This window comes from Amborella trichopoda, chromosome 9 (genome assembly GCF_054954075.1).
Source record: "Amborella trichopoda isolate Santa Cruz 75 chromosome 9, AtrichopodaSantaCruz75HAP2 v2.0, whole genome shotgun sequence".
NCBI lineage: Eukaryota > Viridiplantae > Streptophyta > Magnoliopsida > Amborellales > Amborellaceae > Amborella > Amborella trichopoda.
The window spans coordinates 452664-477372 of NC_142344.1; the positions used below are offsets into that span (position 1 = coordinate 452664).

A 24709-nucleotide genomic window follows, 5' to 3' on the forward strand; every position below is an offset into this window, starting at 1 on the left:
ACTCAACGATAAATACTAACAGGGATTTATCCCATACTTAGTGACCCACTATCGATTCTCTGATTTTCTAACCCCATGCTTGCATTACTTCTTTTTATAACTAAAGGTTTATACACTTTAGGTACATGGAAACCCACTTGAAGCTCGAGGGCAGGTAATAGACAAAATGAGAAAAACTAATACATGTTTCCTTCCTCCCCACATCACCAATATTTGATGCCAATCAGCTGCCAATACATGCCATTATTTTGGGGGTAGGGGGGTAACTCGGCAGTAGGAATCGAACTCCATTATTTTGGTGGTAGGGCGGTAACTCGGCAGTAGGAATCGAACTTTGAGATGTAGTGTTGTTAGCATCAACTGCTAACCACTCGAGCCCAAGCCGGATTCCTAGCTGCTGGTACATCTCTTTGCCACATTGCCAATGTTTAATAACAATCAGCCGTTTCGTAGAACAGTATTTCAAATGGGATAATTTCCCTTGGAAGAAGTGAAGGTTTCCCTTGGGCACACATTTCATGAAAAATGAAGGTTTCCCTTTGGCTCGCAGCTTGGGCTGGAAGCCAATAAGGTAGAGAATCCACAGCAAACTTCACATCAGATCTTAAAACACTTGTATCCATATTCCAAACTCGTCATCCCTTCCTCCCAGTCACCCAAGCGCCGCCCACCAAAAACAACCTGCTGAATCCCTAGATATCTGTGAGAGTAAGAGTAACCCACACAAAGACCGTTTTAATTCTCCCAAAGGCTAAGCGCAATAGGACTAAAAGATAAAAGAACAGTTATTGCATTCAGTTCAACAAAAAAGACAAGGCCATAATGACTACTGGTCTTTGTGACCAATGCTTTATTATTAGCTAAAAAGCTGAAACTATTTAGATGGTTGGAAAATATACACATTTCAAAACGTCATGTTTCATGTTGTATCATAGGATTAATTGGGCATTGAATAATAGAAAGCAAACTAAGATACCTTTGATAAGAAACACACGCTAGTTTAAACCATGTAAAATGAGTGAATTTTAGAGTGTGAGAAATTGTGTTGGAAGCTTACTCCGAGCTCAATACAGTTAAGCAGTTGAGCAAAACATCCATAGCAAAGAAATCACATGTTCCAAGGTCTACCCTGCAATAAGAAACAACGAGAATCAATAGTGGAAGAACTTATGCTCGAGCATCACCATCAGAAGTTGTTCAGGTATTACTGCAGATAAAAAGTTATAAAGGAAGAAGCTCCCTTCTATAAAGAAAGCAGTTAATCAGAAGCCTCTTACCATACTCGGCCCCAATTGTCCTGAAATTCAACATCACTAATATCATGAAACGATGATGGCAATGCATTGGCACCTTTATCGGAGTCATACAAAGGATTATAATCCATAGATGCATTTGACACCTGCAATCAAGCATGAGCTACATTTATTAGCATTGAATTTATTACATAATGCAACAAAAAAAATAAGTCTTATTGATAAGGAAAGAGATCATCCAACAGCCCCGAAAACAGTGGTGCAAAATGTGTAAAATTCCTTCCAAATGTGCACTAGGCAGATCATTATAATGAATTCAATCAGCACTGGTCTTCTACAGCTTGGGAAAGGAAAAAAGTTGATGATTCCCTGGCCAGAGGGGCTTTTACAGAGGAGCTCATTAAGGGAACACAATCACTCTCCCTAGAATCTATGATATCTACTTATATTAAGGTGTTCCCATAAGCAACATGTTGTACCGGAACCTCATTGAGGGTATGGCCCTTGATAGAGCATCATGGTAGACCAAGATTCGTGTAGCCAACTCCAATTAGTTGGGAAAAGGCTCTGGTGATGATGATAAATCACTCTCCCTAGAAAATCAAACCTTTTGTATCCTTGTAATTTTTTTGAGCTTCTCATCATAAAGGGGGAACAACCAAATTTAAAGTGTATATCAAAAGGTTTATATCACATTAAAGGCCAACAACAAATTATGACAATTGCTGAATCACATTAAATGACTTCATGCAGAACTCTCCCATCAGTACCTTGCTAACATTACCAAACTAGAAAATTTGTCAACGAAAAATCTAATCACACCAAAAATAAATTTAACTGCAAATAAGGAGTGGACCAAGAAAGTATCATATAAATGCAATGAAAAAATAATAATAAACATTTAATGTAAATCAAAGAAAAAATCAGAAATAGTATGTATTAGCAATACAAAAAAAAAAGCTTTTCATTTACATTCAGAACTTTCATGTGTTGAGCGTGAGATAAGATGAGGGTTACTGTAGGGAGCATATGTTTTAATTAGATGAGTGCAAACCCTTGAAAAAACATTATTATAAAGGCATAGGAGAATCGACCTGGAGATTGGAAGAATTGAAGGCTCCCAAACGTCCCATGACATACCAAGACTGAAAAACCTGCAATATGAACCACCTCTGAAATCTTCCAAGTCTATATTTCACTTTTTCATGTACTGTTTATAAATGGATTACTTACACTGCCAATTAGGTCGACCTCACGGTCTGATGGAGAACCATAAAGTTCAATCCACATGTAGGAATCAGTAGGATTAAAGCTGCAATCAAATTGACGAATCACCAATCTAAAAAGAAACTGAAAGTTGCATCTCAGTTTTATAATGAAAACGACCGCAACAAATTTATTATGCATCCTCCAGCTAGACGTTAGAGAATATTCAGTAAGTAAGAACTACATAGATGATCCATTTCTCATGGGTTCCATAATAATATGTCCCATTATCCATCAACTTCTTAAAATGATATTTCTACTTCAACAATTATATCCAGAACAAGGGCAAGCAATGCCTTGTGTGTGCAAGAAAAACATGTAAAAAAGGAATAATAGAAAAGCCCACTAGATTTCTTCAACCAAAAGGAACTGTGTGTGTTTAGTGTAGAACTAAGCAAAAGGCATATAAGTACATAACAAAGTATTCCATGGAGGAATGCAAATCACTAGCACTTGTTTCTATATCAAGCACGCATGTGAAAGTGTTACAAAGACTATTCTACAAGTAAAACTGTCTTCCAAGTGAATGCTTACTCTCTAAAGCTGACTTTGAAAGCAACAACAGAGCCAGTTTTGGACTTGTGGAAATCTCTACCTTTCTTTCTTACCCGTTCTTCAACCTGTCAAAGAAAAAAACCATTTTTAGTTGAAAATGAGGAGTGTAAATGCATGTTAGAGTCTGAGGGATAAAAATTTACCTTTTTCCTAATCTGCTCCGGATTTCCAATGCTATCTCCAAGCACTGCTCTGAGTTCCGTGTCATCTTTGCATGCATCCTCGAGGACCCTGCCAAAGAATTGCTCACAGGTGAAAGCCTAAAAAGTCTGTTTCCCAAAAATGAGAGGTGAGAAAACAGCAAGTCATTGTAGTGATCATGAACTTAAACTTCTTCTCACCAACACTAATAAAAATCAATGCATCCACTAAAATTAACAGAAATGAATGCAAAACACCTGTGTTTGGCAAATTCATAGAGGATTTGCAGTCTAACAACCCAAAGTCAACCTGCCAAGAGGGCCACTTCGTAGACTTCCCATTATTTTTCTTTTTTGAAATGGCAAGCCATGTTATTGATAGACTTTGTATTACTGGTAGACATGTTGGTTTTAGGGGAGGGAGGTCGAGTATTCAAGCCTTTGAAGTTAATCCCAAAAAACCCAAACAAGATACCTAGCCTCTTATGTTTTTTTCATATAATTGTTTCTTTGCATTTGAAAATAAGTGGCGCCCCAGCAGAGCCACCAACAGAGGTGGTGCCCCCAGCAGACCCCCCCCCCCCCCCCCTCCCCTCGCACAAAGCTGCGAGACCACCCAGCCCTTTTGCTCAAGTGGTCTCTTCCTCACCTGCTGTTCAGACTTCTAAGTTGTCCTCTCCGGCTCCTCCTTCAACTTCTTGGGACTCGGCCCTGCTGCCTCCACCACCCCTTGGCCTCATTCGCCTCACCTTCCTCTTGTCATTTCCACGCCGGTGGAGGTGTCTACCCCACTCAAATCGAAACTTCTTTCGTCCTTGGTGGGTTTCTTCCATCCCAAAAGGGAAAACTTCAGATCTATAGAAAAATAGGGGCAACGCTCGTGGAATGAACCTGATTTGGGTTGTCGTAGGGGCCTATCTTCTTCGACTTCCCCTCGGAGGGGAGTGCCTTGAGAGCTCTAAAGACTACTGATACGTTTAAATTCAAAGGGGCAAGTCTGAAACTCCATAAATGGTCCCCAGTCCAAGGGGCATTTAACATCTGGGTAACTGCCTCACCTATCCTTGCACGCATGGTCTCCCACCATCTTTAAGAAGATAGCTGAAGCTTGTGGGACATTGGTCGAAATACACTGGAAATCGCTGGAATTTCTCCCTCTGGGCTCTATCCGCATTCTCCTTGAAGTCTTGGACCTTTCACTTATCCCACCTTTCCTTAGGCTTGAGGCGGAGGAGTTCTTTTTTGCCTCGAGATTTCCTAAACCTTGGCCTCTCCCCCCTCATCTTTCTTCTTTCCACCAGAGGACATAGGTCCTCCGCACAAGTATGAGCAATCAGACTGGAAGAAGGTGACTAGAAAGCACCACCACCCTTGGCGGTGCCACCAGCCAGGCGAACCTCAGCAACCCAAGACTCGGGAATCAAGGACCACTGCAGATCAACTAACACAAGCCCACAATCGGAGACCTCGAGATCCATGACCGGCATATGGGTTTGTACCTATTCGTCCCACTCCCAGCCATGTCACCCAGCCCACCTTGCAAGCCGTAGCGCGTAACGGTATGCCTTCAGTGCCAAAAATCCTACAGCCTTCGCCAGGTGACACCTCCCCCCCCCCCTGGCATGGCAAGGAAATCTGGGTTGATGATGTCAACTAGCCGCCTTCCCAAATACTCCTCCATCCTTCAATGCCAAGTCCTTTTGGATACGCCACCCCTCCCTTGATTACTTTGTCTCCCCGTTCGGGCCTCTGACCCAAACCCTACCCCGTTTGTCCCTCGTTGCTCTGGACTTTCGAGTTCCGGACTGGAACCGAGTCAACCCTCCCCCATCGCCTTTGAGAAGCCGCCCCCGTCGCCGACCCTCTCGCTGGACACTTGTCCTCCCTTTCCTGGCATCCTCGGGAGAACCTTCTTTCCTGCCCATCCCACCTAAACCATCTAATCCTTTTGGTGACATTTATCTTACTCCCCTCTCTTTGCCCCTTGAGATTCCCACTGCCTCACCTTCCTCGTCGTCGCTCACCTCTACCCTACCCTTGATTTCCCCTTCCACTCAACCATTTGAGCAACCCTCTGTGTGCTCCATTCCTCCACCCCAACTCTTTAACCTCTCCCTCCCCCTTTACCCTCTCTCCCCCCCTTTGACAATGCACTCATGACTCCTCTGCAGCAGTTGTCAACCACTGTTACATCAACCACCCAGCCTGGCCCTTCTATCCCTCCAGTTGCTCCTCAACAACTCAACTGTCTCTCCGCTCTCTCTCCCCCCTCCTCACCCTGCTTTACTCTATCTCGCCCCCCAGAGGTAACCCAATTTTCGCCTGAACCCAACCCCTTGGCAATCACTTCCTTCTTCGGACTCACAGGGGTCCCATCGGTTTTCAAGCTCCTATAGAAACAAGCAACGTCCCAGTCTGAGCATCCAAATTCCATGAAGTGGCCATCCTTCCTCGAAGGCATCCTAGTGGTCGAAACTATTGACCCCAGCCCCCTGACCCGGAGCTCCTAGCTTCTTTACTGGCTCCTTACCTTCCCTACAACCCCATCCTAATTCCCATTTGTCGCATTACCACTGTATGGGTTCCCGTCTTTTTACCCTCCTCGACCACCCCCCCGGATTCTCTTTTGGCTCTAGCCTACTGGATTTCGACCCCATCGTTCTCTTACTGGCCCCCCCCTTCGCCTTACCTCCCCGCTACCTTCCCTCCTCTGGCCTACCCTTACAACTTGCCTCCCACCCACCAGACCACTAACTTCCCATCAGCCTTGACTTACTCGAACTCCCCCCCCCCCCCCCCCCCCCCCCCCCCCCCTTCCCCATCCTCTGCTCCCCACTCCCCTTCTCTCAAATCTTTCTCTACCCCACTCCCCTCGCCCGCCTCCCCCCAACCCCCGCTAAACCCAAACCCTTCTTCTCTAAAGGTTTTGGCCTCTCTTCCCTCTTTTGTCCAATGCTCTTCGCCCCTCCCTAACTGCTACTACTCTCCTCGTTCACCCTCTGCCCCAACCCCCACATCTTCTCCTCTCTCTCTGATTCTTACCCACCTCTTCCTATTGACCTTTACCCCGGTAACTCGTTCAAGGAGCCCCTTGGGTCATCATTAACACTTGCTGGCCCTAACCCCTCTCTCTACTCGTTGGGCAATTCATCCATGTCCCCTCTGACAACTTCTTCGCTGGACTCCGCTTTCGTTGACGGCATTGATCGCGGACAGGCAGACTTCAAGGAACTTCTTAAAGTGATGGGCTTCCCCCATAATGGACCTGAAGGCCCACTTCATCGCTTCTTTGAGGCAGATGCCCAGAGCAGACTAAAGGTTCTGAACCTCTATTCCAACATCAACTATGAAAAACAGGCCTCCATGGGACTATCCATTGCGCCTGTTGTACAGCCTAGCTCCTCAGAGTCTTCTCTAAGAAGATCCTCTAGGCTGGCACACTTTCACAACCCTCCCAGTTCCTAATGAAGATTTTGTCATGGAATGTGAGGGGGATGGGTCAGGCCCGCAAACGAAATGTAGCTAGGGATCTATATGTGAAGCATAATCCCACTATCCTAGCCCTCGCAGAGACAAAGCAGCCCATCCCAACTCAGCAACTCATTCGTCAGGTTTGGGTACGCAGGCCTAGCCAATGGGTCTCTTTGCCCGTTATAGGGGCATTGGGGGGCATCTGGGTCATCTGGAACCCAGGAGAGCATTCTTTGGTATCTTCCTTTCTAGGGGAATTCTCCCTAACTGTCCTCTTGTCCAGAACCACAGACGGATATCTTTGGAAGTTCACGACCATTTATGGGCCGAACTCTGCAACTCAATGCTCCATCCTACCTCAACCCTCCTAGTGCCTTGGGGGGGATTTCAACATTACGAGATGGTCCTTTGAAAGGAACTCAAACTCCAACATCTCGCAAGGGATGTTGGATTTTTCAGATTTTATCTCTCGTAACGAGCTATCGAACATTCCCCTTCAAGGTAATCTCTTTACCTAGTCGAACCATGCTTCTAACCCCACCCTCTCTAAACTAGATAGGTTCCTCCTATCTTTGAAGTGGGACGACGACTTCCCTGGATCCCACTCCCTGGCTTTACCTAAACCTACTTCAAACCACTGCCCTATCCTCCTGGATAACCAAGCCCTCCCGAGAGGACCTAAACCTTTTCGCTTCGAACTATCTTGGTTGGAAGAATCATCCTTGTCCTCTCTTATCCCACAGTGGTGGGACTCCTACTCTCCCCTCGTCTCGGGTAGGGCTGGGTACATCCTGCAAACAAAGATCCAACTGCTTAAGGCTTCCCTAAAAACCCGGAGTAGAACCATCCCCGAAAACTTCACACATCACAAATCAACCATCCTAACCTCCATCCAAAATCTTGACCTACTGGAGGAATCACTTCCCCTCTCGACCTCGGAAGCCAATCTCATATCCCACCACAAACAGGAATATTTCTCTACCCTCAAAAAAGAGGAGCTTCATTGGCATAAGAGATAGAGGGTAAAATGGTTAAACCTTGGGGAGAACAATATAGACTTCTTCCATCGCATAGCAAACTGTAGGAGGAGAGACAATTCAATAGCAACAATCGAAGATGATAATACCATCTTGGACCAACCACCCCAGATTGAAGCAGCAATCCTCTCCTACTTACTGAACCTTTATTCGACACCTTTGGATCCAAGACCCAGGATGGGTGACCTCCATTTTAACCACATTCCTTCAAATTGGGTCAAGTGGTTAGAGCGTCCCTTCTCAAAATCTAAGATCCTTGCAGCAGTCTCAGCCCTCGGGAAAGACAAAGCCCCATGCCTAGATGGTTTCCCAATAGCCCCATTCTACACCTTTTGGAACACCTTCAGGACAGACTTCCTGAACTTTTCATTGAATTCTTCTACCAGGGCATATTGCATAAAGCAATGAATGCTACCTTCAATGCTTTAGTCCCCATGATTGAGGGTGCAGAGGAACTAAAAGACTTTCAGCCCATTAGTCTGGTCAATTCTTCCTACAAGATACTCTCAAAAGTTCTAGCCTCTAGATTTAAACAAGTGCTCCCATTCGTGATTTCCCCTAACCAGAGTGCCTTCATTAAAGGCAGACAAATACTAGATGGGGTCCTGGTTGTACATGAATGCATCCACCCAAGGCATCTTATTAACAAACCAGGCCTTATCTTCAAAATCGATTGGGATAAAGCTTATAACCACGTTGACTGGTCTATCTTGGAAGAAACAATGACCAGAATGGGCTATGGGGTGAGATATCGCAAATGGATAAGGGCCTGTTATTGTCATCCTTTCTTCTCGGTGCTCATTAACGGTGCACCTAAAGGGTTCTTCCCGTCTACTAAGGACCTCTGGCAAGGAGACCCCTGTCCCCCTTCCTCTTTACCATCCCAACCGAAGTTTCAGCCAATCAATTTCAAGACTCTACTAAGTTGGCCTACTTTCAGGATTTAAAAGTAGCCCTAGAGGTCCGACGATAACCCGCCTTCAATATGCAGAAGATACACTCGTCTTCATCGATGATGCCCCTAAGGAGATTGCAACCCTTCGTCTCTTCTTCAGATGTTTCGAGTATACTACTTACTGGTTTCAAAGTTAACATGGAGAAATCCACCATGATTGGGGTGGCTTTAAGCCCTGATGAAACTAGAGCTCTAATCCCGGATTGGGACTGTAAGGTGGAAGACCTCCCAACCAATTACCTAGGTATGCCTCTAGGGTTGGGAAACCTATAAAAAGGCAGTGGCCACATGTTATTGATAAGGTGGACCACTGGTTAGCAGGATGGAAAGGGCGATATCTCTCCTTTGCTGGCAGGTCAACCCTTATTAAAGCAACCTTGGCCAACCCCCTGTCTATCTCATGTCCCTTTTCCACAAGCCGGCAGCTATTTCTAACCTGCTAGAGCAGCCCATGAGGAACTTTCTCTTACCGGGGGATGCTGAATCCAAGAGGTTCCATCTGATATCTTGGGACAAAGTTTGTCAACCTAAGCATCTGGGGGGGCATGGGATCCGCGTCCTGAGGAAATAGAATACCACCACCCTCCTCGGAAAATAGTGGTGGAGATTGGCAAACCACAAAACCTACTATGGACCTAAGTTATCCGCAATAAATATAGAATTCACCCTACATTGTGGACCCCCGAAGGGAATGCTCCTTCTAGGACTTTTGGGGCTTGGAAATCCATGATGTCTTCCTTCTCCCTGTTCAAATAAAATATTTGCTGTCATCCACGGAGAGGAGACAGAATACGGTTCTGGTCAGATTTATGGGTGGGCCACACTCCTCTCAGGGATTCATTCTCGGCCCTCTTCTCTTTGGCTACAAATCCTATAGTTTCCATCGAGGAAGAGATGCCCCTCTAGGGCGGCAGTTGGGTCTGGAACCCCTCCTTCAAGAGGGCTCTTTCGAAAAGCAAGGCGTTTGAATTTCTTTCCTTGTCTTCCTTGTTACACTCAACCTTTTTGGCTCTCAATGGTTCCGATAGGATAGTGTGGAGCCCGTCACCCTTTGTTGTCTTCTCTGTTGCTTCTTTCTACAAAAAACTGCTGCAACCACCCACCTTCCCCCACAATCCCACTTTGGTGGTAAACAAGGAGTAGTTTACCATAGCCCCACTTAAAGAACATGCATTCAATTGGTTAACATGTTCTGATAAGGCACTTACTGTCGACCAACTTAAACGCAGAGGCATTCCCATCCCGAATAGAGCAACCCGCACCAGGTGCCCAGGACCCCTTTAGAATTTTAAGCTAAGAATTATTGAGGGAGAATTGGTAGTATGATGACTGAAATCCATTAGACTACTTGTGTTGCAGTACTATTCTAAACAACAAAAACGAAAGAAAGAAAGAAAAAAAATGAGAGATTTCACCTCCCCTAAAACCTTCCAAGCAAACACATCATTGGGAACCATTCATTGTTCAGCAATTAGTATGAACTAGATTACTGAAACCTTGCACCACCAACTATCAGTAGGGTTGAAAAAAAGAAAATGCCACATAAAATCACCACATAAGGGAATTTTAACTTGAGGTCCTTACTGTTAATCCTTTTCAGCATGGTAATAGCCAGTACAATCGACTTGCTAGTATATCTAGTGAATTGGGTTATTTTTGTACGAGTTCTTTTTAGTGTTGGCAGAGTGAAACAATAAATAAGAACATGGGGTTTTTGTGTTTTTGTGCCTAAAGAGTCGAGTCACTGATACTTAATAATTACCAGACTGAGGCTGATTTATTCATATCAATGGTGAAGCCTTTTTTTCTTTTTTCTTTTTTTTGTTCTTTTTTTCAGGTCAGAAGAATTGCCAAAGCAGAGTATTATGAAAATTGGAAACCATGATACAGCATGAGAAGTAGAGGAGATTTGATGAGAGATAGATAGGGTGGGAAGACAGAATAGATACTTAGCCCATGCTGGGTAATCGTGTATCCTATCGTGCTCCCTCCTCCTCTTCTCCTCTCTCACTTTTAACAGGCGGCGCCCACGAGCTGTCGTCCGGGAGCCTTTCGGCAAAGAAGAAGAGTCCCCTCCATCTCCCGCCGCTGCTCGCACAGCAGCGGTAGCCAATCTATTGCAGGTGGATGAATATGAAGATAAGAATGTAATGGTGTCGGGGGATGAGAGGGGAAGAGGAGAGAGGGGCAGTGTTGGTGGGGCACTCAGCATCTCTGAGAGTAAAGGTGAAGAAGTGCCACAAACGCTCGTCTCCCTCCCTTACTTTACTTTCTCGGCGTTCTAAAAGAAGAGCAGCAGCAGCGCTCCGCACCTGATGCGACCCGATATGATCCCACATAGCACATGTGAAACATAGAAATCGAATGTGGTACTGCTCTAAATTTGTTTTTGAGACCCACCTTCATTACCGCCCGCGTGTTTAAAACGTTGGTTTAGATCTGAATTGTGAAAAAGTTCATATAAGGATGCAAACTTTTATAACGTAGAATTACGGGTGCACCTCGATAATCCATCCATCGGAAAAAGGTAGTTTTAATGTTGATTGATCATCTCGGCATTGAGATATATGACCAAAAAACATAAAAACATTTTAAGTCTTATAAATATAGCATTTTACAACATATTATCTACACCGTCTATTTTCAAGATTTTTATATGTTTATAGATCTATTTGATTTTAATTATTTTTTAAATTTAAAATTTTATAATTAGATATAAAAATAAATTTTGAGATAATCTCAAGAACATTTTACATCAAAATTATATATCATGATAAAATTTGAAGGTAAACGTTATCTCTACAACTACGATGCATCGGTATGCCAACTGCACCACTAAGATATATATTCACTAACATAATCGGTCATTTTGTCAGGAAATCGGCTAATCTAGCTCTAATTTTTATTTTTTATTATTTTAAATATATTATTTTATTATCTTTTTTCTTTTTAATTGGCATACTCGTTCGGCTAGATCGCCGATCAAGGCTGATGGTTCGGACCGGTTTTTTGGATGTGCAATCCGGGCCACTAATCCATTTTTTGTAAATATTGATTTAAACCACCTTGCTAAATATTTCTTTTCTTTTTTTTCATCCACCTCCGGTAAAAAGTTAACTTTTTGTAATGAAGATGCCCCTCTCTAAACTCACATTTTTGGGCCTGCCTCGCCTCTAAAAAATTCGAGAATAAAATACATTATAAATGCCTCAAATGTTAAAGTTTGAGTTAAACATAAACAATAAGGAAAAAGGTTATCAATAAATAGTAATTTAGATTATGCTCTCAGTTGTAATATATTGATTAGATGATCACCTAAAATAAATTGTAATTTAGATTAGGGTGTGGTTTATGTTGGGTTTATGTGGCCTTTGAATGCCTTATGAGTGTTTGTAAAATAACATGAACTCAGTATGAGTGTGGTCCCTCATGGGCCATACTAAGCAAATGATGTTTGCAGATATCGGACTGTGCTTAACGATCTAGGCCAGTCAGTTGAGAAAAACTCATGTTACCTAGGCATAAAGAACAAATCGATAAGAGTTCTAATGGGTTAGCCCTTAATGAGGTTGGAGAATATGCCAAGATGAGTGAGCCGAGGGACAATATGACCCTTGTGTGTGATGGTGGCCTACAGAGACGAGGGCTAAAACCTCATTTATGTGTCATCACAAGGGCATGTATATTGATAAATCGTTCGGAAAAGCCATAAATCTACCTTTTAGGGTGAAACGTATGCATGTACGAGAAATATCCCTGTGCACCATAGGAGTTGTGATCGCATCAAATCTAAGTGACCTTGACTCATATCTAAAGAAGGACCTGAAATGCATAGACTAAGATTGTGATCCCTTGGCTCATCGGCTGGACTTTGGTGACTCGCTAATGAGTCCCTGCTTGGACGGTGGGTCATGGAAAATACTGGATCGATCTGATAAAGCAAGTATGGTCTGTAGTCTATAGTTGAAGGTGAAGTGCTCCATGATTGTTGATTCCTAAACCATATAGATCATTTTCCCATCAAATTAACTTAATAGTGTTTGTTTTATGATGAAAATTATTTTAAGATTATTATTTGAATTTTTATGAATGCTTTGATATTTTATTTATAATTTTTGGACTTATAAAATTAAAGCTATTGATTTTACAATTATTTAAATATTCAAATAATATTCTAATTTTTTTTATTAATTTTAAATATATAAAAATATCATGGGGGCCCATTGTGCACATGGGCCCGCCATATTTTTAGAAAGTGGGACCCACGAGTGCCTCCCTTGGGTAGCACGCCCCATCCTTATTCTCTTTCCTATTTTTTGGTGATTGGAATATATTTACTTGATATATCTTTGAAATATTTTGAAGAAAGATTGAGTAGACTTGTGCTATTTTATGGTACGCACAATATTTTGATTAGATTTAATTTATTTAATTTCTATTAATGGGAAAATGGTTTAGGAAAGGAGAATAATAGTTCATGCACATTTTATAATGTTGATGGCCCATCTATGAAATGGATAACTCGGATCTCTCACCCCACAAGTTACCATTGATCGACGGTCTATGTTCAATCTCACAATAAGAGGCAAGCCAAAGAAAACTCTAATAAACCCTAATCTTATTCAAAGCCTATAAAAAGGGATTGTCTCTACCAAAAAAATATCTACACACTATCTTTCTATTTCTCTCTTAATAAAGTTCATGTTTTATCATGTTTGATCTCTCTATCCCACATTGTAAAATAACCTAAAGGTTTAGGTTATGGAGTTATTCTCTCTTCTATATCTCAAATATGAATTTATGGCTAACGATTTTAGGGTTTACCAAAAAGAGAATCCATCTCTCTCAAACTATGTTGCTAAGAGAATTAACCTAGGATTTGAGTTTGTGATCAAAGGGGTTCATGTTCCATTAGAGTGGTTTGACCGAAATTTGCTTTTCTGATTCGAGATTAAAAGTAGACCGTTGATCCTATACCATTGGATAGTGGTTACTCGGTATGGGGTGTAATAAGCTCGGTTGAGGTAATATCCGACACTCTTCTTTTTGTTTATTGCAATCTTATCTTTTGTTCTCAAGCATAGTGCATAGTTGTTTCAATGACATCAAGTTGTTAAGCTATTGGTTTTATTTGAAATTTATCTTATTATAATAAAGATCACCTATAAGTGATATTTTGCCAAAAGAAATGGGTTAAAAAAAAAAAGAAAAAAAAAAAATTCCCCTCTAAAAGATTACATAGGTATTTCTTTCAGTTTGCACAGGGTCGCAACCTTAAACAATCAAATTAAGAGCATCTAAAAAAATTATCATAAAAAAATTTTGATATAAAAATTTATTAAGATGGCTTGAGAATCTACTTTCATTTCTAATTAAAAAATTTAAACTCTAAAAATGGTTCAAATCAAGTAGATCCACAAACACATGAAAATCTTGAAAATTGATGGTCCACATAATCGGTTGCAAAAAACACTATTTTGTGGGCTCCAAATCTTTTTTTTCGTTTCATATGCATGCATCGCGATGCCGAGATGATCAATTAAAGATTTGCCAACCTCAAAACAACCTGTATGATGGATTTTTTAAGAACCTTATATAAACTTTTTCCTCTAGATTATGCTATTTTGTTAGATATTTGATCAAATGAATAAAAATGCTTATTTTTATTTGAATTTTGTTTTTTAAAAATTAGATCAATATAAATAGTTAGGCATATGTAATATATACTACATGTTAGGGAGAAAAAAATAGTTTTTCAAATTTTAAAATAACCAAACTACCCTTGAATATGATAGAGGTATTTTAATAAAATTTAATATATATATTTTTTTAAATTACAGGGAGTGTAATGATGTCAAGTATATAAGACTAAGTTTTAATCTAATACAATTTATATAATAAGATTAAAATCAGATAATAACATATATTTTTACCTATTCCATGACGAATATCGAAAGTACTATTTATTTTAGAACACGGTTTCTATGCGGCAAGCCCGTATAATGTAGAAATTTGGGCTTCAAATTTTTAGAAAATATATAATCTTTAACATGACGATTATGGATATGATTTTTTTTTTTGAAAACTAAAAATAATAAAAAAAATTATTTGGAGCGTTGATTATTAGATGGACCAACCATATTTAAGATGAAAATTTTGTCCTTTATTTTAAGCTCAACTTAAACTACTATAGGTAGGTTTAAACCACTTTAAATAAAATCGTAACGTTGTGTAAATTGCCCCTCCAACGAATCTCTTCCTTATTTCGTTATCTCTGAAAACAATCGACTTCAAATTGGATCCCTAAAAAATTGGAACCCCTGTACTGGGCGGCACTTGGCGGGAAAATTTGGCGCCCATGCCTCAATCCCACCGCAAACCACATTCATTCATATTTAGATGTTAATGGCGGCAATCTTCACATTCAAAGCGGCCCTGCGCCCTCTCACCATCTTCCCTCTCTCTCATCCTTCTTCATCTCTGCAACGATTTAGCAAGGAGTCGAGGCGCCCGAGCTGGAGAATGACTCAAGGAGATACCTCACCATCCATGGAGCCCACTCCTAAGATCCAGAAGCTCGAAGAAACCAGGGGCAACGGCGCCCATCGATCGATCGAGGAGGATGCCCTCCCTTTGCTCCGAGTGAAGAAGCTTTCTACAAATGCAGTGCTGCCCTCTAGGGCTTCTGCTCTTGCTGCCGGCTACGATCTCCACAGGTAGCTGATGCTCCATCTCTCTATTTTATTTCATTTTATTTTATCCTCACAATTTTTAGCTCTTTCTCGGCAACTTATTGACGCAGCGATTTCATGATTTGTATTGGTTCTCAGCGCTTCTGCTACTGTGGTTCCTGCTAGACGAAAAGCCCTGGTTCCGACCGATCTGTCGATCAGTATACCACCGGGCACTTATGCCAGAATAGGTATTGCATCATTATCACAGCAGGATGCCTGTCATTTTACTTCAAAACTAGATTGTTTATTCTTCCATTCGGTATTTGGATCCACAGATCGCAAGCTTGAAGCCATAGTTATTCTCTTGATCACTATATGTAATCAAATATCTCTATATTTATAAAATATTCTCAGTGTTCCAAAACTATCAAATGAGGGGGGCTCTCAACTTGTGTGATTTTTGGAAATTTTTTCCATTTTTCAACTTTTATTTTTTATTTTTAATTTTTAAATGCTGGTTGGCATTTGTTAGGACTGGGCAAGCATGCTATTTTATTTCACAAAGAAGTTGCATTTGGGGGTAAAGGTTGGTTGGGTTTTGATCAATAATGGAAATGGTTGGGATCTGTTAGCGATTATGTTCAACACTCTCTCTAGATAAACCACTAGCGGCTTTTAGACCGTGTTTTGACTTGGCAATTATTTATTTTATTTTATTTATATTTATATTTATTTTTAACATGACCGTTTGTTAACATCTCTTATTCATGCTTTCTGAAATTTTAGAATTATGCACCCTTCCAACTCCAGATCTACTTTTTGTTTGGATATAATTAATGAAAACAAGATGCTCATGAAAAAGGAAAGTCAGGATATAATTTGAGAAAATACGGTTCAATTTTTCTTAAGTAAATTTTTTATTGTTCGTTTTAATTTTTAATCAAGATCTGGTCATCTCTCTCTATCTCTTTTCTTTTTTCTTTTAATCAAATCTGATGGCCTCTGTACCACTCTCTACTGATGCTGTTGGGGGCCTCTTTTGTTTCAGCACCTCGTTCTGGTTTGGCATGGAAGCACTCTATTGATGTGGGAGCTGGAGTCATTGATGCTGATTACAGAGGCCCTGTTGGTGTCATTCTATTCAACCATTCTGACACTGACTTTCAAGTCTACACTGGTGATCGGATTGCACAGCTCATAATCGAGAAAATTGTGACACCCCAAGTGGTAGAAGTCGATGATTTGGACACCACCCTCCGAGGCGTTGGTGGTTTTGGATCCACAGGAGTCTAATCTCTATTTGCTTTTTTTTTTTTTTCTCATGAAGATACCATAAGTTATCTAGCTTTTCCTGAAAATTGTAATATGTCCCTGTTTTTGTCCATGGCACATATACAGTGGTATGCCTGTTTTGGGGAGTGGCCCTAATATATTGATGACTATTCCAATTGTGGTTGCATACACCGCCATGAAATGGGATTTAAGCTTTACCGTGATGAATGGTATTGCTAATTTTATTGAAGTCTTATTTCACTCACGGGTGTTTCTCATGCTTTTTGATGTTTGGTGATTTAATTAGCTGTGCTGCTTTCTCTTTTTAGGGCCAATATTGATTTGTGTTAACAATAATGTTTAACCCAAAAATCGCCACAATTTGGCACTGCACGCTTCCCCTTCTAGAGTGCGTAAGCGCCTTCGTCAACATTGGCCCAAGGATTATAAATTTAGAGTTTTTAAAAGAACATGGACAACTCAATTGAGTTGTGAAAAATGCTTAATTTAATGTTTTTAACCCTTCCGTCGTAAACATAGGAGGTCAAAGCCATAGAAGTTGACACCACTTGCCAATCAGCAGTTGCAATGCGTTCCCCCTGCCTGCCCCTTCTCACTCCCTCATGTTTCATCCCCTTGAACATTTTATATTTGGGCATTCAATTCTTGTGAATATTAAACAATTGCTTTCATCCTCATGGAACGCAGCTTATTATTAACAATTCTGATATGGACAAAGGAGACTTTTCAAATGATAGTCTTATGCCTGATGAGGAAGTTCAAAGTGACGTATTCTACTTAATCGTTAAAAACAAAAAAAAGGAAAAAAAATTTAAAGTGACACTTCATAAGCAACTGGGATTACAACGGGAGCACCCCACTCTCTTTAATATTGTAAAGGGCAGTAGCGATCCATAAACAATTGTGGTCAACTCTAGAACTCTGTAATCCACTTTTTCAATCTGAAACTAGTGATTTCAGGCCCAACTTCTGGGTAATGAATTGAAATTAAATTACATGAATTTAAGATGGCAAAGACTAAACAAATTTGACCTGGGTATTTCCCTTTTTTTTTTATTCCTGGACTTCTTGTTTGAATTCCTTCTGGGATTTCACAACTGTCGGAGCCTTTTTACGAATGTCATTTTTCTGTAAAGCTTTTATTCTATTGTAAAACTACAAAAGTCTCAATCTTAGTTGATACTTTAGAGGAGTTGCAAGTTGTCTTCAATGGGTTCTGGAAGGCTTTTAAGTCTCAGTTGATACTTGAGGAATTTGTACACAAAGGGTTCAGGAAAATTCCATACTCGCTTGGTACTTGGATGATACAATTTGTGTGCTCAAAATTGCTGTCTCCTTCTCTTTTGATAATTTTAAAAACTTCCATCTGTTTCAATGATCTTTGATGGCATATCAGGGTCCATGGGTGGAAAAGAAACCATTATAGTTAGCTTTATCCTTGCAACCCTGCTTCTTGTTGTTCTTTCCATTGCTCTTGGTAAACAAAAAAGCAGAAATAGTGTTAGAGCTTCAAGACTCCCACCTGGTGTAAAAGGATGGCCTTTCATAGGTGACACTCTTAATTGGTACCTTTCTATTTCAAGCTCGCATCCACCTCGATTTGTTGAAGCTCATGTGAAGAAGTATGCAGAAAGTAACACCTTATTCATATCTAAATTTATTCTATGGCTTGAACCTGTTGATCCTCCAATTTCAATTCCCAAATGTGAATTTTTTTTTCTTTGTAGGTATGGAAAGATCTTCTCGTGTAGGCTGTTTGGTAGACAAGCGGTTGTATCTGCAGATTCTCACTTCAACCGTTTCATCCTTCAGAATGAAGGCCGGTTCTTTCAGTCCAGTTATCCGAAGTCTTTCAGGGATTTGGTTGGTAAAAATGGTGTGATTGCAATGCAAGGAGAACAGCAACGCAGGCTTCATGGCATTGCTGTCAATATGATGAAAATGGACAAACTCAAGTTTCATTTCTTAAATGACATTCAGGTGGTCCTGCTCCAGACATTGAACAACTTACAGGAAAATGAAAACCTGCTCTTTCAAAATGTTTGCAGAAAGGTAGCAGTCTTCTCTCTCTCTCTCTCTCTCTGCATATCTTTGCCTTTTGTGCATGTTAAGCTTGAATAGGTACATATTCAGATCCAATAAATTTGGTGAATTTTGTTTTCCGAGCAGCTGGCTATAAATTTGATGGTGAATCAGCTCCTGGGGGTGACCACTGAAGCTGAAATAAATGATATGGCTCATTTATTCTCTGATTTTGTTAATGGAGTCCTATCTATTCCAATCAACTTACGAGGCTTTCCATATTATACAGCAATGAGGGTAAGTGTATAACTTCTAGATTTTCACTATTGTATTATTAGAAGGAAACACTGAAGGGTAAAAATGTCACCATATTTAATTTAGGTAGTCAATTTTGTAACCTCTTCAACTACTCTTTTATGATGCTTTTTCTTTTAGTTTGAACAATAGCAAAATTTTTCCATCTTCAAATCTTTTCACTGTTGGGAATGCATAAAAATCATGATAGAAATGAGATATAGGCTACAAGCTATACCATAATTAACTATTTCATAACAGATTAAGGTGCACATTTAACTACCTCTCAAATCTCCGTTCTTGATCAAATTAGATCAATGGAAAGCCAACATAGATATCAAAAGACCAGGGAATGGAATATGGATTTCACTATTACATTACTCAATGATATGCCAACTACTGCAATGGTGGTTGGAAATTTTAATTTTTCTGTTCTTGTTATCAGTATGTTTATAAAGTGGTATCTTATAGCAGGCACTGACCACTGATATATCAGAAGATCTAATAGTAACTATTAAGTACTATAAAAAGTTACCTTCAAACTAAAAAATGACATGTAAGGATAATCAGTTAAATCAGTAGGCCTTCCCAAATCGCATGAAAGAATATTTCAGGAGGCCTCTCCAAGCAACTTTGCACAACTCTAAGGATCTCTCCATGTTTGCATTCTTGGTAGTGAATGTGATCACTTGCATGAGTTAATTATTACAAGCTCAGGAAAATAACTAGAGTAGTGATGTATTTAGCAAACGAAAGCCACTACTGTGAACTGCAATTGCAAACATAGTGTTTTGATGTACTTATTGGTGCTTCTTGTTGGTTTGTTGCATCACACAGGCACGGAATATTATAATTAGCAAGATCAACAAGACAATCGAGTTGAAGAAGCACTCTGAGTTAGAAACTGGAAATAGTGTTTTGGGAAGGCTTTTGAATGAAGAAAACCTGTCAGATGAAGCTGTTGCAGACTTCATTATAAGTCTACTCTTTGCTGGAAATGAAACAACAGCAATGACAATGCTTTTTGCCATTAGTTTCCTGTCGCAAAGTCCCAAGGCTTTGAAGCAACTCATTGTAAGAACAGACTTCCCTTATGAACTTCCTTGCTTGTCCCTTTCTACTCAAGATTCATTTCCTCTAACTGAGAATGATGCCCGTATAATAAAAGATCGTTTCATAATGTGGGCTGTAAAATTGTAGGAGACTTTGGTTTTAAGAATTAGTTGTTCTTTGCTTTTGTATGCATGATTCCTAATGCTTTATCTTGGCTATTTTAAGCCAGGATTGACCCCTGTTTTCTCTATCTTTTAGGAATATTGGTGACATTTTTTAGATGTAGCCCACTAGGTGTACCTCTTCTTCTGAGACCAGCTATAACCTGGTTCCTAGCAGTAGAAAAGTGGCTTCAAACAATTCTCCCTAACAAATGTTCTTGTAACTAATTAAATTTGTTCTTTGGCAAACAGGCTGAGCAAGACGGCTTAAGAAAAGCTCAAGGTCTTATGCTGACCTGGGAGGATTACAAGTCCATGCACTTCACTCAATGTGTATGTGGTAAAAATCTTGGTATTTATAGATTTGTTTCTTCGGTTAGTTTAGTTTCTCCGTTGTTTTAGGTTTCTTTACTGGACTCGAGTCTTAACAGTTTGTTTCATCCAGGTCATTGATGAGACCCTTAGAGTTGGTGGTATTGCGATATCTCTGATGCGTGAGGCGAAGGAAAATGTTGAGTATCAGGGTAAGTGAATTAATTCAAAGAGGAAACTATTAATATCAATCTACATTAGGAAAAATTTCAGTCACTTCGGTTTTTAAATATTGAAAAACTATTGTCAATTTCTTGAAAGCCATCACACCTATTCAAAAGCTGTCTCCATCAAAATCCATCTTAGAGATGGATATTGGACCTAAAATTTTACTAGTTGATATTCTCAATCACTGTGATCATGAACCTAAACAAATGATTTTGAACATAAAAAGTAGACTACTTTTAACTTTGTTACCCGACTGTTCATCACTTCCATTTTAATTCTTCACCCATCATCAGATCTGCACTATTTTTTAGTTGTAAAACATGGATCTAAAGCATTAATGCATCTAGAGGGACTTGGTATGTGTTACAAATATAAATCTATCTCGAATATGGATTTCTAGAAGGAGGCCACATTTGAATAAGGTCTCATTTAAACTTTTCCTTTCTTAAAATAACAACAAACTGATCATATTTATTACAACTGGACGGAGTAGCAAGGTGGGGAATTGTAACTTTGGAATTCATTTTGTAGAAATCACATGCGATTTATACTTGGTTGGCTTTGTTTAGTTTTTATGAGCATTTTAAACTTTCATCAGTCTTACGTAGTCCTTAGCATGGCCTGGCCGTCTCCAATTTCTTGTGGCTTATTACTTGTCATGGTTGGATTTTTTATGGTTTATTCTATTTTCATTTGGCAATGGCAGATTTCTTGATCCCCAAAGGCTGCTTTGTACTCCCATTTCTTTCTGCAGTTCATTTAGATGAGAACGTGTTTAGGGAAGCCCTGCTTTTCAATCCGTGGCGATGGATGGCAGCAGAAAACCAGGTAGAAAGAAAGCTCCAATACTTTGTAGAGATAATTTTGTGTGCATGCAATTTATTTGTGCTCAACATCCTCATAGATTTGCTCTTCACATATTTGTTCTATTTAATAGTAGATGAGTTTTGTAGGAAAAGCGGAACTGGAGAAGTAGTCCCTACTATGCTCCCTTTGGAGGTGGAGCTCGCTTATGTCCGGGGGCTGAACTAGCCCGCCTTCAGATTGCTCTCTTTCTCCATTATTTTGTGACCAGATTCAGGTTTTCTCTCTCTCTCTCTCTCATCCATTTCGTGATGAGATTCAAACTAGTGCTAATTATTGCCATTTAATTTTAAGCTCTTATGCTAAAGCCTGGCCAATGCTGTCTGAAATGCCTAGGTGGGTCCAACTAAAAGAAGACAGAATGTCTTTCTTTCCTTCAGCTCGTCTGGTACATGGCTTCCCCATTCACCTTACTAGGCGCCAAGTTGTGTGATGGAAGGAATGTTCCCTATCGTTATGCTACTTCTATCATTTCACCTTAAGTTCAACCATTGCATGAATGTGTATTATGTTCCTTTTGGTAGCTTAGTTTTAGTTGGGGTTGGGGACTTCAAGCCTAGACCCCTCTTATTGCATTATTGAACCGTGATTTTTAATTCTCAGCAAAATTTATATTAAATTATATATATATATACAAGGTGTCCCAGCTCCATGGCACAATAAACCTTGCTCCAGTGTGAGAAGCTCCCATCTGTCACTCTTATATTTAAGTTTCTATGAACAACTAAAATGCAGCTAAGCTTCTTGAAATAATGAAAAAGTCCCATGATTCTTTTCGAAGTATGAAAAAATCCATTGCTCCTATATGACCTCAATTTACAACCTAATGGAAATTGGGTTAGTTGGTGCATCCATTATATAACTTGTTGCTAAAAAAGCACGTCCTTATTGACCATGTTAGGCTACTGCACACTCTAGCTGAGGCTAACGCAAGGTAAGATGGCTATAGTCCCCACGAGTTAGAATGCACTATGCTTACTATGGATTATGCAATGTCCAACTGGTGATGCTCAGATCTACATAAATACGAATCATTCTTACCTTGTAGAATCACAACCCTTCAATGCTTGTTTGCAACAATACAGTTTTTAGTAGATAGTATATTTTACACATACTCTATGAAGAATTAGCCCTTCAATCCATGCTGATGTGATTTTCCAGAATTTTGATGTATCTAAAGGGCATATATTGTTAGGTTTGGTTCACAAAGGTTGTAATCACCCCAAGCTGGTGGATCAAATTAGGTGATGGGGTGTCATTGCAGTTTGACGAAAGTTTTCTGAGTTTAGTCAATGGTAAACCCCTTGAAACAATATTTTGTATAAGTTGGCTCGAGTTGGCTATGACCTATCTGAAAGGTAAATGGTCTCATCTCATGTTTGCTTGTTTCAAATAGAAAAGCATTTATAGGCTGTCAACTTGATAGTCTTGGCTAATTGTGCACATTAGTTGAAATCTCGAGTTGATAGCCTTTGTTAACTGTGCACATTAGTTGAAATCTCACACAGAAAAGAAACAAAGTACAAAACTATTAGGATAACATGGAGATAAGTTGGAAAATGTTGGCAATAGATATATTTTTACATTTACCATTGTCAAGTTGGTTATCATTAAGAAAGGGTGAGAACATTTTAATGGGAGATTGCCTTGCTCTTAGGGTTTGCCTTGCTCTTAGGGTTTGCCTTGCTCTTAGGGTGAGCTTCTCCCATTTGGTGGAGGGTTGGGGCTAGGTGCACTGACGGACTTACTTATCTATCTTGGAGTTGGATGTTGGATCTAAAATCTTGCTGGTTTATTGTCCAAATGTTGCCAATTTGAAATTGGAGAATTTTGAGCTTCAAAAGTACTTTTTTTTATTATTATTCAAAGATCATGACATTTGCACTTTCATGGATCTGAGGTGAAAATAGGTCGACAATGGTTAGGGCTGTGTTTCAAGTCCTAAATCCTTTTAAAGTTGGGGCAAGTCCTAAATCCTTTGGAAATTAGAGCAAGTGCTTGCGACTCACCAAATATATTCCTTGTAGTAAATATAATATTGTGAGGTTTAAAGAAGGTGACCTCCTTATGCTATAGATGTAAGGTACACCTCTAAATTTTGGCTTGGGATGCAGTTTTGGTGTTTGAAATCCCATGATTGCTTGAAAATCTATAAAATCTAAACTTTTAAAATAGTATAGATTGAGTAATCTATTAACTCTTGAAAATAAAAATAGATGGTGTAGATACTTCGAAGATCAGTTGGAGGATAGATTGAGTAATTTATTTGACATTGGAACACTCTTCTAGAGGAAATTTGAGGTGCATTTTAGTTCAATAAATTATTAATATGTTCTTCATTGATCCCTGTTGATCACCAAGTCAAGTGCAGCCTTGTGCTTTGCAAGTAATTAGTTACTGGTTTATACCACACATGTAATCGGCCCTGAAATTATGATCTGGGCCATCCAATACTTTTGTTAATTTCCCATCAGTAATTATGCAAGCGATCTCCAATATTCTATCCATTTCAAGGTTCAAACTAATCATTTCTACACGAGCGGCCACTTGTTAGTTGTAACATTCTTAAGGCTCTAAAAGTTCTTGGCGATCCTGTTTTTTATTTTTCTATGATGTAATTGGATCCATCATGGAACTTTGTTGCTTGCACTTACCTTCTCAATACAAAATATTTTTACTATAAGAATATAATTACATGAGGTTTGGAAATTGCGCCTGTAAAATTTTGCTAGAGATGTAGTTTCAATGTCGAAAATTTTTGGATTGGTTTGAAAATTCATGTTCAAACCCCAATTATGGAATTTAAAATCATGAATAATGATCTTATGAGACCTTCCCACAACCATATGTAAGACCTCAAATGATCACTATTAAATTTGACATAGATCTTTAGAATAGTCAAGTCTCACACCCATGTAATAACTTTTCAAGAGATGTGCACCAAATTTAATGGTGATCCTTTGGGATCCTACACACATGGGTGTGGGAGGGTCTCATAGGATCATTACTTTAAAACCACATCCTTTTTTAAATGAAAACATTCATGAAAAGAAACATTTGATCTTTATCTATTTCTCGTGCAAACATTTATTTGTAAAATCAACTCTCCGTTTATCCTTGATTTCTCAAAA

The 24709-nt window shown here is 39.7% G+C and overlaps 3 protein-coding genes across 3 annotated transcripts; 2 read left to right on the forward strand and 1 right to left on the reverse strand.

Moving 5' to 3' along the window:
• Positions 1–63: 63 nt before the first annotated feature.
• On the reverse strand, positions 64–11030 carry LOC18438381 (structural maintenance of chromosomes-like protein, putative (DUF3531)). Its single transcript, XM_006848565.4, has 8 exons — positions 10627–11030; positions 3218–3305; positions 3054–3139; positions 2487–2565; positions 2348–2407; positions 1278–1399; positions 1058–1129; positions 64–700 (listed from the first exon to the last, which is right to left on the reverse strand). The coding sequence occupies exons 1-8, from the start codon at positions 10887–10889 to the stop codon at positions 598–600; spliced, it is 873 nt and encodes a 290-aa protein (XP_006848628.2). The 5' UTR covers positions 10890–11030; the 3' UTR covers positions 64–597.
• Positions 11031–14897: 3867 nt separating this feature from the next.
• Positions 14898–16888, forward strand: DUT1 (DUTP-PYROPHOSPHATASE-LIKE 1). Its single transcript, XM_006848566.4, has 3 exons — positions 14898–15393; positions 15508–15599; positions 16400–16888. The coding sequence occupies exons 1-3, from the start codon at positions 15077–15079 to the stop codon at positions 16642–16644; spliced, it is 654 nt and encodes a 217-aa protein (XP_006848629.2). The 5' UTR covers positions 14898–15076; the 3' UTR covers positions 16645–16888.
• Positions 16889–17535: 647 nt separating this feature from the next.
• On the forward strand, positions 17536–24161 carry LOC18438383 (Cytochrome P450 superfamily protein). Its single transcript, XM_006848567.4, has 9 exons — positions 17536–18266; positions 18372–18696; positions 18814–18963; positions 19798–20034; positions 20427–20507; positions 20620–20698; positions 21421–21542; positions 21668–21795; positions 21915–24161. The coding sequence occupies exons 1-9, from the start codon at positions 18019–18021 to the stop codon at positions 22009–22011; spliced, it is 1467 nt and encodes a 488-aa protein (XP_006848630.4). The 5' UTR covers positions 17536–18018; the 3' UTR covers positions 22012–24161.
• Positions 24162–24709: the final 548 nt, after the last annotated feature.

Excerpts from the sequence above, each read along its gene's own strand:
- LOC18438381 (XM_006848565.4), bottom strand. The coding sequence starts at position 10,889 with ATGCTGAGTGCCCCACCAACACTGCCCCTCTCTCCTCTTCCCCTCTCA. Across the intron at positions 3,140-3,217 it reads CGGAGCAGATTAGGAAAAAG|GTTGAAGAACGGGTAAGAAA; the intron begins GTAAATTTTTAT and ends TTTCTTTGACAG. Across the intron at positions 2,566-3,053 it reads TTCAAAGTCAGCTTTAGAGA|CTTTAATCCTACTGATTCCT; the intron begins GTAAGCATTCAC and ends ATTTGATTGCAG.
- DUT1 (XM_006848566.4), top strand. The coding sequence starts at position 15,077 with ATGTTAATGGCGGCAATCTTCACATTCAAAGCGGCCCTGCGCCCTCTC. Across the intron at positions 15,394-15,507 it reads GCCGGCTACGATCTCCACAG|CGCTTCTGCTACTGTGGTTC; the intron begins GTAGCTGATGCT and ends ATTGGTTCTCAG. Across the intron at positions 15,600-16,399 it reads GGGCACTTATGCCAGAATAG|CACCTCGTTCTGGTTTGGCA; the intron begins GTATTGCATCAT and ends CTTTTGTTTCAG.
- LOC18438383 (XM_006848567.4), top strand. The coding sequence starts at position 18,019 with ATGATCTTTGATGGCATATCAGGGTCCATGGGTGGAAAAGAAACCATT. Across the intron at positions 18,697-18,813 it reads TTCAAAATGTTTGCAGAAAG|CTGGCTATAAATTTGATGGT; the intron begins GTAGCAGTCTTC and ends TTTTCCGAGCAG. Across the intron at positions 20,035-20,426 it reads AGGCTTTGAAGCAACTCATT|GCTGAGCAAGACGGCTTAAG; the intron begins GTAAGAACAGAC and ends TTTGGCAAACAG.